General features: G+C 33.2%; 1 protein-coding gene across 1 annotated transcript in view; it reads right to left on the bottom strand.

Annotated features, from left to right (window-relative positions):
- Positions 1–13,752, bottom strand: part of TMEFF2 (transmembrane protein with EGF like and two follistatin like domains 2) — a 245,232-nt gene that overhangs the window by 36,348 nt on the left and 195,132 nt on the right. The window contains exon 7 of the mRNA XM_012436626.3: positions 13,309–13,368. Coding sequence (XP_012292049.1) covers positions 13,309–13,368 — 60 coding nt within the window. The remainder of the gene's footprint in view (positions 1–13,308; positions 13,369–13,752) is intronic.

Raw genomic sequence — 13,752 nt, 5'->3', positions numbered from 1 at the left:
TAACATAGTATATACATTGTGCTCACATTCTGAAACACTCTAAACATGTTGAGCCCAATAAACTCTTCTATTACTTAGAAACACATTAGGGGAGGGGGAAAGAAACTCATTGTAATAATATGAACAGTTGCTCCAAATAGCCCTTATGCTTTTGGGAAATGGAGCCTAAATGAGATTTAAGCCAATCAGTGGGGAACATAACTGCCTGGAGCATAGATTTGAAGCTCTCTCTATATATTAACATATATCAGAAAAAGAGTCTATCATCCTTATCACCTAATTTTAAAAATATTACCCAGTTAACATACTGATACATAAAAATGGTAAAAATAAGAAAGTAGAATTTAATACTCTTCAGTCTGAATTTTCTTAAGATTAGATCAAATTATTCTATCCAAATCAAACAATTACTTCTATCTAGAAAATACAAATTTGATGACAATATGAAAAACAGAATGAGGCATATCCATATCCTAAATCTTTGCCAATAACAATTCCTTACAACTTCATAGTGAGTCATATCTCACAAAGGGCTTTCATATCTGAAACACAGGAAAAAGGAAAAAAAAGATATAGATACAATCTTTATTTAAAAGATTCTCAGAGAAGTTATATAACAATTATAAACTTAGCAGCTACGTTTAGAATTTAGGTTTTTTGATAATTTGTCCCATGTATTTTTCACAAAACCAAAACATTTCAGTAGAAACTAACCAGTCACATATAGAATAACATTCACAAAATAGATGATAAATATATATTATTTAACAAATCTATATCAGAGGGATTTACCTCAGTTTTTTATTAATGACTTTTAGCGTAAAACTAGTGAAGATAAAAAACAAAACAACTGTCCCACCTTTCAGAGATAAGTCTGTTTTCATAAGACATTGTAAGTTTTTTGAAACATTAACACAAATTTATCAGACAATTTATCAACCAACTCCTCCTTCTTGGATATTGTTTCCCAGTATAAAAGCAATAGTGCATATACTTTATGAATAGGTAGTAGTATAATCTAAGACAGAAAATAACATTGCTATGAAAGTTATTCATTTGTTTCAATACTAAAGTAATTACTGTAGCAAAGGCCTGCTCGTTTATCATTTCTGGTTGTCTTTGCTATTTTTTCAAGCTGTCGTTTTAAACAAATATCCTCATTGTCCTTGTTGCAAGACCAATAACTTTATTTCAATAGGAAAGACAACACACAAATAAAGTAAGATCTATTCCTGTTCCAAGGAGGGTCTGTGCCTGGGGAGCACCTAACTGTATTACCCATTCCTGTCCTTCCCGCAAGAATGTGACACAGTGTAGCTGTGTACTAAGTTGCCACTAAAGAACCTGTTCCGGTTCCCCATCTCCTTCAGCTATGAAAGTTTTCAGGAACACTTGAGTTCTAATGGCATACCAAACATTTTGTTCCATGAACACAACAGTTTTAAGAATTGCCACTGAGTGTTTTAATAGAATTTTTAGCCAGTTGGTTTTAAATATATTTCTATGAGCCAAGGTTTACAAAAATGTATAAAGAGGAAGTGCCCAGATAAAAAGAAGCTTTGAAATGGTTGCTATTGCCTCCTTAAAAATCATCATTAAACAATCTTTCAAACAGTCAGTGATTTGTTCAGTAATTTAGTCAGAATTTGTAAGAAGTAGCTAAAATGAACAAAACGATGACATGGCTTTGAACAGAAGCAAAGCAGGGACCCAAGTTATGCAAATACTAGTTAGGAATACTGAATAAGATAAGCGATCCAATTATGTCTACGAGACGTTCCTCAATAATCTGTAACTAAAAGAAAAACAACTTCTTTAGCCAGATGAACTTTCATCATTCGAATAAGCCTTTGTAGAGACAGATATTGCCTCCTGTTTACGAAACCTTACATTTCTATTTTGGGACAACTATCTTTCTTTTTAAAAGAAAGTGGGTAGGTGTGTGTGTTTGAAGCAGCAAGATGAAAAGAATCTTGGACTAAGCTGGTGATCTTCATTCTGGGATTTTATCTCCTTTTGGGGAACAGGAGAATTGAGAAATGATTAGGCAGGCCAACTCTGGACTACACAATGCCACCTAAGTTCTAGACCTCACCTAATATGTACTTTCCCCTAATCTCTAGCACCATAAAGCAGGATTTTAAACAGAACACGATTGGCATTCTGGTGGATAATGCTGTTTTGTGCATTGCAGGATGTACAGTCACATCTCTGACCTCCAGCTACTGGATGCCAGCAGCACTTACCCCTGCCCCTTCTCCAGACAATCAAAACTGTTCCCAGACATTGCCAATGTCCCCTGAATGGGAAGTGGGAGGAAAGTGCAGAGGAGGAAGGTTGGTAGAGGCGCAATTGCTCCAGTTGAGAACCGCTGCCATAAAGTGATGATCAACAATTTTCCCTCAATCATGATTTCTGAACTAAAGCTACATACTTTGTATAGACCTCGAAAGCTGGAAAGACAACATTATAATATTATTTTCTTTTTCCTTTTTTTGAACGGGGCCTCACTCTGTTACCCAGGCTGGTTGGAGTGCAGTGTCATGATCTTGACTCACTGCAACCTTGGCCTCTGGGGCTCAAATGATCCTATCACTTTAGCCTCCTGAATAACTGGGACTATAGGCACATGCCATCATACCCAACTAATTTTCGTGATTTTTGTAGAGACAGGGTTTCACCATGTTGCCCAGGCTGGTTAATCTTATTTTCAAATGTTACTGATGAGAAAACAGGTTCTGAGAGGCTAAGTAACTAAGTTTAGATGAATTAGAATAGAAATGAGACTAAGTCAAAAGTTCTGCATCCTACTCCAAGCTCTTTCTCCTATAAAATGCAATTTGTAAGTCATTTGCTCTAAAATCCAAATGAAATTAAAAATATGATTATCCATATCATTGGAGAATAGCTTTGTAGAGAATCCAAAACAACAGATAACACACATATAATTTCTAGGTGATTTTGGAATGAACTAAAATGAGCCTATTCCAGTGGTATTATTTTCCTGATGATTACAATGATGATAATCATGATTATAATGAAGATGATAATGGTTTTCTTAGGATAACATTACAATTAGCTGTGTTTCCTGAGCTCATATCAATTAATGGCTACGATGAACAGCTTGGAAGTATGCTAAGCTGCAGAAAACAACCAGCTTCATTATTAGAATATAGCACTGACAATCTACTTAGATACATAAGTGTTAATAATTAATTGCCTATCACTCTTGATGGAATGTTATACTTACTCTTGACTATTCTGCATATAGAAGACAATGTGGACACTTTATTTAAACTACCTTACAGATAAGTTTCCCTGGTCTGCCTGTTGGTTGTTTCTCATGCTTCTATACCTATATTTTATTAAAAATCAGAAATCAATAACAGGCATATCTTCCAGCTGTAGGGAATGGGTGAGTGGCTAGGGGTGTGGGATAGCTCAGAGGTTATTTCGAACAACAGGAAACTTCAACTTCCCTGTTGCTCTTTAGATAATAGAAAAGTAAATAGGAAAAAAATCCACTGGTGCAAGATTTGTAGAATAATTTTGACAGCACATGGACAGCCAGTCTGCAGAAGTGAATTTGGATGTGTACTGCCTGACAAAACACTGATCGCTTGTTGGTTTAAAGTCTATAGACTAATAACATGGTCTTTCTGGAATACTTAATTTCTAGAGGACAAATGGAGCTTGTTTTTAGTCTTCATTTTCTGAATACTTAAAAAATTATTTTTTTTTTAGCTAAACAGACATTTATTTTCATTAATAAATGAAATTTTTAAAGACATACTCTTGGGAGGGAGTTTTCTAATGTATTACACACACAGCTTTCAACCTCAGAAAACATGAAAGAAAGATTAAAGGCAGAGGTTTTTTTTTCTGTATGAAATATATTTTACAGGAACATTATGTAACACCAACAAACATTGATAATACATCAACAACTCTCTGCAGAAATACAAGATAATTAATACATTCATTCTGTCTGTGTTTTATTAAGTTAAACATTAACAATGTCACCATAAAAGGCATTTGCTAGCATAAATGCTGACTTACCATAGGAAAAAAATTCATTTTTCTTTGTTATTGGTCAAACCTGTTTAAATTATATGTTAAAAAATGGCTTTCAAAGTAAACTTTGTGTAAAAACATTTGCAGGTTTCCCATTCCAAAAGGACATACCAATCCAATAAGGACTGTGATATATACTAAAATGGCCATTTCTTGGGGGATACCAAGCTAGAGATCCCAGAGGGTCTCAGGCTTAAAGTCACGAAATGGCTTCTGTGAGACCGGTCCTCAATTTTATCCTGATTAAATTTATTGTATCTGGGAAAATGGGCGAACTGGGTGGGAGGCCACCCAGAAATGGAAACTCAGACCAAGGACAGTCAGGTCAAGAATGTTAGAGCAAGTTCTGACAGTAAGGGAGGTGGTCCTGGCCAAGGACACGTATTCATCCTAATTTGAGGGCAGTGGTATCCCTATTTTATAGTCATTCGCATCAGGCTGTTTTAGCTTGATGCCTTAAACATTTAAAGAGTATATGCTCTAGTTAAGGCTCACCAAGTAATCTCATTATAACTGGGCTTCTCAGGTAATTCAACTCGAGGAAGAGAAGACACTGGTCAGAGGATGTAAATTGCCTAGGTAGTCCTTTCTCTTTGTAAATGAGAAAGCCACCACACTCAAAGAAAATTTAGATATCTGAGTACAAGTCTGAGAGCCATACCTGCCTTTATCATGAATTTAGTTAATATCCAAAATATAAGTCTGGCATTATCCTATCCAGTTATCCATCTTCCACCAAGTCATCACACCTACAATGTGCTGCCCTTGTTGGTTCTCGGCCCTTGATTAAGCCCATTTCTCTGCCCCCAACTTCCAAAAACTTCCCAAAGCTCACCCAAAACTGTGCTCCAGAATTGGCAAATTCCCTTCTAGCCTCAGGTGCTGCACTGAAATTCTCATCTTCCTTCTTGCATACTGAAGCACTAGCTTTTTCTGACAATACCAAACCTCGTTCACCCTCCCACTAAGTGGCTGTATTTTCTACCCTCCTCCCCTACACTTCAGGACTCAGAGGTGGAGTGCTGTCCTCCTTAATCCTCATTACTAGTCTTAGAGTACTAAGCCACCACTTCCCTCAAGTCTTAGCACTGATTTCCACATTCTTGTTATGCCTGGAGTTTGGTCCACAAGTTTGATTTCTTTTGATTAGATCCAAGTTCAAAGTGAACAACTGGAGGAAACTATGCCTATGAAACAAACAACTGTTAAGAAATGTAATTTCTCTGAGAGATTTTCTTTTGTAGATATTTAAAAACATTTTTAGTTGATTATCCATAATTTTAAATCATTAAGATGTGAGAACTGAGTTTTTAACACCCTTGATAATCTGGGCTCACATATTTGGGGAGTCTTTAACAAAAGCAGCAAATCAAAGTGCTCAGAATATTGTGTGTGTGTGTGTATGTGTTGTTTTTGTTTTTGTTTGAAATGGCTTGAATTCTATTTACTAGGTTTATGGAAAACATTGTGCCTTGATATCATACAGAGCATTGGGATATATCCTACTCTTCTTTAAGTTTCATACATTCTACCTGCACTTATACTACCCTTCCTAAGAATGGAGATAAAATATACTTGAGGTAAAAAGATAAATTAAGGTAGAGAATTACAACATTTTCACTAGCAATTATATAGATGTTTGAACTCATATAGCTTTTTTCTCTTTGTCTTCCATGCTAAATAGACTTGTCTCTTTTTTACTATGAATTCATTAAAAACATTTGTTTTGATCTCTTTGCGGGGTGTTTGTGTGAAGTATTGACATGTGAACATTAACATTTATGAATAAAAATAATGTTTTACATAAACAGAAATAAATTTCCATATGCCACATTCCTTTTCTCAAATAATGAATAAGTAGCTTCTTTAAATATATGCACTGGAGTATAAGCGATGGACTTTAAAGGTTACATTGAAGAAAGCGTATGATATCATCATCCTGCAGTTGTGTCATATGCTATGTCTTCCTACTAAATTTCTACTTGAATTTCATGTTGTAATGATCTTGTGATCATATTATTAATATTTTATGTGATCTAAATATACCATACATAAATTATGTTGACTGGAGGAAAATTAGAAAATTTCCTTTGTGAAAATGTAGACATGTTAGTGTGCTAAAAACTTATACATAAGTATTCAATAAATATTCCTTTAAAGATGAATTAAAAAGTCAGCCAAGGTCTCTTGCAACAAGATGTTATATGACTTGGGTAGGAAAAAAATCCAGAAACTTGTTGTAATTGTATGAGTCCATAAAGGATAATATATGTATAAAAACTCTGAACACATACAGACAGACTATATTTCATAGAATGTGTCTATTTCCCATAAAAATCAATTCTCTTCCATTTTCAGACCAAAAGGAAAGTAACAACAATAGCTACCTTGCCAATTTGCTTGTTAATGTCTTACATGATGTCTGTTAATTTCAACTTCAATCATTTGGAAGTAGACTTATTATCTCCATTGATCAGATCAAGAAACTGAGGCTTCAACTAATTGGCTCAAGATTAAATCACCACTATGGCATGGCCAATGTTTAAACTCAATCCTGTCTAATCTTGTGGTTACAACCACTAAACTAGCTGCTGCACACTTATGGCCGGGAAGAGTAGATAAATAACACTTCAAGGTGAACAATTTTTATCTGAAAGGAGCATTTCAAATAGGAAAAAGTGCACATAAATGATGCAGCACGCGTTTATGAACTGAGGCATAAATACGAACTTTTCCAGAGTGTCTACCAGGGCCCAAGGCAACTCTTCAGTGGAACATCTTCATCTGTATTGCAAATACCATTTCTGTGTTTATCTATAACCATGAACATAACATAATATTACAGATGACTGGCTACATGACTTTATGAAGAAAACAATGAAAGCACAGAAGTTCAAGAGAGCAGGAAAAATTGTGAGTTAGAGTTCATAGAAATCTTTATGAATTTTGCAGCACTCTAATGTAAATCCCAGAGGGGAAAATACTTGCATTGAGACACTTTCCCTCAGAAATCTTGAAAAAATCTTGACATCTTAATTCATTTCCTAGGCTTAAATATTCTAGGCTAGTCTGGTGGTACTGTAATAGCGCAAACATTTTTATTTATTTCACTGTTGATACCAATATTTGTGCTATGAGCTGCTGTCTGCATTTGCTGCTATTTATTTATTTCCTACAGATCAAATTATTGGCCCAGACAAAACGTGGTTTCTAGTGAAGTGCTCCTTGTGCTCATGAGCAAATGGAAAAAGCTTCCATTTTAAATGTAGATTTTTGCCACATGACTGAATTAATTCATGTTACAAATATGATGTGAAATCATTTGAGGTTCATGCCTATATATGTAGAGTGGAGGTATAATCAAGACAAATATTAGTAAATCAAGCAAAAACCCTATTTACACAGGTAGGCAGTCAATATGTTAAAATACTGTGTCCAGTTCCAGGTCAGCCACTCAGCTTCTTTGAGACTCAATTTTATTTCCTCTAGTATTTGTACCTATAGTGCTTTATTGGGTTGACATAGAACAAATGAAGCAATGTGAGTGAATCTTTGTAAAACTAATGTATCACAAAAAAGCTAACAATTTTTATTTACTTGGTAGCAAACACTTTCCATTTGCTTTCTTTTGTCTATGTGGAGAAATGGGAAACAGAACAAGGACAAATTTAAAAGCAAATATTATAGCACTTATAGGATGCTTAGAATATATAGACATGAATTCAAAGACTAGAGTAACTCTTTCAAGCATCTCACACAACATAACATCATGAGGAAATATTTTTGAGTCTGAAACTGCCAAATGGTTAACGCTCAGAGTGCAGAGTCTGCCCCAAAGCTGGGACTTGTTAGGTAGTGACACTTCTTCCCTGGTCCTCACACTTGCTGGATTCCGGAATTAGCAATTATGGTTTTAACCTTAGTTCTATCACATACTCCTTTTACTTAATCTCCTTGAACCTCATTTCTCACCTGTCAAAAGCATATAGTATCTCTTTCACATGTCTGTTGTGAAGACTGAAGGAGACAGTATATCTGAAAAGGCTTCCTAAATTGCAATGGCTTCTACAGAGAACAAGCTATTAGGACAATTCACTTAGACTATCTAGATGCCCTTTCCAGATGTCAGCTGCCTCTTAATGTGGAAAAATGGGTTGATGGAATATTAATAGGATGGATAGAATTTGGCTTAACTGTTTATTTCTGATTTCTTTCTTCCATATTTCAGACATGAGTTTAATGAATAAATTATTTCTTGAAGATTAGGAATGGAAATTTTCCTAAAAATTGATATTACAAGAGAATGAATTGCCACAGTGTAATGTTCAAAAAGTAAACACAAGGACTCCACACAGGCCTGTAGCTAGACTCAGAGCTAGGGAGGCCCCGTCTCCCCTCCCAAGACACAAAATCCAGGACTTACATTTTTCATGAATAGCCACTAAAAGCAGGGGAACTATTGTCTCCCCACCTTTATACTATAATCCAGCATAGTCTTTATTTTAATTTTAATTCTGTTCCTGTTTAACCTATGTATGCATGAGGAAAATAAGCTAAACATGCTCCTCCTCGTAGTCATTTCCTCCATTCTCTCTGTTATTTATTTACTTTTTCCAATTTGGAAATACACATAAATGAAAGTCCCTACTTCAGTCTGCCACAGAAACGCTGTCCTTGAGTTATACATATTTTAATGCGATGCTCTAGGATGTTGTCAAAAATTGATTTTAAAAATTTCCAGCCATACGGAGAGCCTCTTGGCATATTTTGTAAAAATCACTGTTGAAGATTTTATTCAGTTTATGTTTTCCAGTGATGCCTTGTAGAAAGATCTATGCTAAATAGTTCCTTTATAATTTAGCATAGATAAACTCTGTCTTTCATCTCTGAACTTATTATCAGACAATAAAAATCTAAGTTTCATTTAGCAGAGACCTGTGTTGATTTGTTCACCTTTGTAAAGCCCAGGACAGTGGCTTGCATATAGCAGTGACTCTGCAAATATTTGTTGAATAAATCGATTCAACCATAATTTCTCCTTTTATATTGGTTGCAAAGAAACTTAGGGCTAAATGCAGTAAGTGTAATAGAGTATGTTGCTGGTATATTTATTTCATTTAACAATTCTGATTTTATGTTTTCAATTTCTATTTAAACAATCTCCTTGAATGTATTTTAACTATAAAACATTGCCAACTCTTTCTGAAAACTGGTATAGGATGTCATAAAAGAAAAACATTTTATTTTCTAGATAATTAAAACCAATGTTGTCTGATTTCATTTTATAAAATATCTAACAACATAAAATTAAGTACATTTTTACTGGAAAAAAATATAACCACTTTTTTTGAAGCATGACTAAACTTTTAGACAGAAAAACAACACAATCAGAAAATATATATGTATTATATATATGTGTGTATATATATATACACACACACAAAATAGACATATATATGTATATATATACTGGATAAAGAAAAACAAATAGTTGAACTTAATTTTTTTCATTAGAATACATGAGGTGCATATATATATATATATACACACACACACACATATATATACACACACACGTATATGAAAGAAAATGTTGCAAATTTCAAGAGGTGTAAAACATTTGCTATTTAAAAACTTCCGGAAGGACAGTTTAATTTTAGCAATTTAAAACAATGAAAAGCCTGGAAAGCCCTAGCTTTGTGGGTTTGTAAAACTTGTGTTCCCCGAACCTTTCTGTGGATGTAGAGACAGACCTAAATCTAAGCCCCAGTCTTATACTGATGAAGGGAGAATAACATTAAATGGACTGTCTAACTCATCTGACAGGTATCCTGTCACTGGGCTTTGAAACAAAGAGATCCAAAGCCCTTTATTCAAAACTCAGTAATGCCTTGGGTCTCATTAAAGGAGACAGGACAAAATAGAGACCCAAGTCAGATGCAACCAGAAAGTAATACTGGTAGGGATGATTGAGCAAATTCTTTGGTTTCCTGGTACTGACTACATTTATGCGCCTTTGAGGGTCATGGAATTTACATCTCTGAGCAAGTATACCACACTTTACTGAATGTATTAGTTTTGTTGAAGTTATTGCTCCCTTAGTTTGCATTTATCGCACTTCTTGGTAATTCACTTCCTGCTGATCCTTGCTGGGATCTCTTTTAACTGATATTAAAAATGAGATACAATAATTTGTTTTAACATTTAGGCTTTCTTTCAAGAAGATCTCCATTTTTTAAATCAGAAACATGTTATTGTATTAACAGCTCTTAAAGTAGGCTTAAAGAAAAAACTGGGAGAGATAGGTAAAGGTTTTTAGTCTATAGTATTAATGATATATAAAGGACAAACGAGAGTGTGTTAGATCCTTACTTCCCTCTGGCCGGAGAGTCCATGAATGTGTGTCTAACAAGGGAAGTGGCTATGACATTAAATGAGCTATGAACACACAGCTAACTTCGAGGAATAGGAGTCAGACAGTTCCTGTTTTCCCTCCTTTGACAGATTTTAGCATGTGAAATAGAAATTAAGAGGACAATGACACATAGACTCTCTATTTTGTTCCTTTTAGTTTTTTCCAAAGTTTGTGTCCCCAAATTCAGGAAACTGCAAATACTATTAGAAGCTTGGAAATGTTGAGGAACATGATTTTATTTAAATGATTTCTAAAGAGGGTATACATTGTATTCTGATGAAAACATTAATGAAGATAAAGATATCTGAAATAATTTTTTGAGAATCTTGAAGTATGCGATCAATGTTTAATTAGGAATTACAAGCTTCAATTGACATTGTCTTTGTTCCTGTCTTAAATTTGCATTTCAACAAACATGTATTTTTAAAATTTACTTTTATCTTAGAAGTTTTTCTTTGGAGTTTGCAGGATAAATCTGATGTCAAACTAGAAGATCTTGTACTACACTGAGTGACAGAAGAGTTTTCATTTGCATGTATTTAAAAATATATTCTTTTTTTTCCCCAGATGCCCAATAAAGCAATAAGATAGGGAAAAAAAAGCCAATTCAGAACAGTGACACTGAACATTAGAGATAATCTGTTTGAAACCAAATGTACATGTAAATACTTTTTGGAATAAAAATTCAATTTCCAAATCTCTTTGAAAATGGGCAAAATGTTAACATGCATATAAATGACTTTGAAAGACTGGTAGATTCTATTATGATATCTATTGGAACAATTTTATAAATGCATATATATTTGTATATTGACACTAATCAACCTGAAGAGTTCTTGTTTCAGGAACAAAATTCTCAGGGGGAGGTTTGATTTTTCTGAGTGCAAAGACGGATGGTTCACTGAAGAAGATAAGCATAAATGCTACATTTTTAAAGACTTTTCCAAATGAATTAGTTTGCAAAATATATATAAAGGTATTTTAAATGCAGTTAGTAGCAGTGGCTTATCATAACGTAAACATATAATTGTTTATAATAAATGTGTAAAATTTACATTTATTTTCATTTAAAATTTAAAATATACACAATTAGCCTCAGACTTTGATTTTCCATTATCTTTTATTATTTTTAATAATATTTCTGTGGATCAGCATATCACAAAGTACATTCTTGAAAACATTAGTACTGCAAAACATGCCACAAAAATGTGTTATTTATCAACCAATTTTGTTAAAAAGCTGTTTATTACAAGGAACTATTCATAATTTTTAAAGGTATGATTATAGTATTGTAATTTTGTTAAAAAATGATTGAATTTTTTTCAAGATGCATACTGAAGTATTTATGAATGAAATGATGAAATTTCCAGGATTTGCTTCCACATATTATGAAAGTAAGGAAAAAGGATAGGGGTGAGGACAGGGCTGGGTTAGGCATGGATTAGTCACTGGACTTGAATGATAAGTACATGTGGGTTCGGTATGCTCTAGAGCCTATATTTGTGTATTTTACCTTTATCAGAAATTCTCCACAACAAAAAGTAAAATAAATAAATAAAAGATGCACATCTCTTAAGTATTTTATAGTGAACATAAAAGTTGTGAGAAGTTCTGGGTAGAAGATCTATTTGTTTATATGAGCTCTTCCAAACTTATAGACCACTGAACTATTCTTTTCAATAAATATCTAAAAATATCTCTCCTGGATGTTTTGGGAATGGCTATATAATAGTAGAACCAATGTTTTTACATGTATAATTGTCCATGATAATTTCTGTCTTCTAGCACATAAAAAATTCCATCTACATATTGAAAAACATTAAGATAAAATACAGAAAATGTTTATAAAAATAATTTTTGTTTCCAAATTCTAAGAGATTTCAGATGTCTATAAGTGTATTGACTAATTGTTTTTTCGATTTCATAGACATTTCTCCTGTTGTTAAAGTAAATGAAATTTCAGAAAGGAAGAATAGATGGTGTATATTTTTTAAAAAACAAGGAATAAGTCTTTCTGATTCAATAATTGCCACAAATCTAGATATAACTGCTTAATAGCTAAATGAAAAGCTCTGCTTAAAAATCTGCACATATCATTATCAACCTCAGTAATATTATTTACATATGTTTTATCCCAAATTTCTATAAAATTTAAGAATCTGTTAAAATTTCAATTGTATGCCCATGAATTATTTCTCACTCTAGGAAAGTTAGATTAGCTAGAGACATTCTTCAAAGTGAAATTCTATAATTGCTAAATACGATTTATATTTTATACAAAATTCTTTATAATTTCGCATGTCTGAGAACCTACATTTTAATTTCAAAATAACTTAAAGGAATTCACTATTAAAAAAACCTATACGTACCTTTTTAACTTTGCATCTAAAGACAACCAGCATTACTATTTGTAGCTGTCCCTTCTAGATCTTTAGAGACTAGCAAACTTTTCATTGTTGACTTTTATGGAAATTTAAACAAGAACATTTGCATTTATTACAATATATTGCCAAAAATTGTATTGATTTCTACTGATACTATTAATTTGATAAATGTTTTGTTATTTGTACCATTCGCACTGTCAAAGCAAGCTAATTATATCTTAGTGACATTTCTGAAAATTGCTTTAACTATGGCAAAAAAAGGTAGGTCTTCTTTGCTTCAACAAAAAATTATTGAAAGCTTGAACTAAGCAAGAGAAGACTAGCACATGTTAAAAGTCTTGTAAGGTTCGCTTTGGAATAAGTGGTAAACAAACATTTCCCAGGACTTTCTTTTAATAGAAGTGCTCACATTTTGTAGTAGAAAATATTATGTACCTGCATAATCTGTTCTTGCATAATGCCCATCTTCAGACTTAGTTGTTGTAGTTGTGTTATCTGTGTAAAAAAATTAACAATAAAAATTAATTAGCTGTTTCCTGAATATCTAATGTCAAATATATATTTCCTCCAACAATATCTTCATTGCAATCAGGGAATTTTTACAACTGTAGTTCTGAGCAACCTGTACGCAAAGACAGATTTACAATGTCAATTTCTGTTTGAGAGCAAATAATAGAACGACGAGAGCTTTCTAAAGTTTGAGACAAGAAAAAGATTCACAATTTTAACTGAGAAAAATTGGGCAAAGGAATAACAAATCAAAAACTAACAAAATGCTTGCTTCTGAACAAGAAAGACGATAGAACATTCTAGTACCTCTTGCTTTTGAAAGTGCATTTTAAATATTTGTACTGAATCAATACATAAAAATGGAATTAT

The sequence above is a fragment of the Aotus nancymaae genome, unplaced genomic scaffold (genome assembly GCF_030222135.1).
Source record: "Aotus nancymaae isolate 86718 unplaced genomic scaffold, 86718_ANA_hifiasm-v0.15.2.pri h1tg000008l, whole genome shotgun sequence".
NCBI lineage: Eukaryota > Metazoa > Chordata > Mammalia > Primates > Aotidae > Aotus > Aotus nancymaae.
The sequence above is the reverse complement of the archived record's forward strand: the minus strand, read 5'-3'. Positions and strand labels throughout refer to the sequence as shown.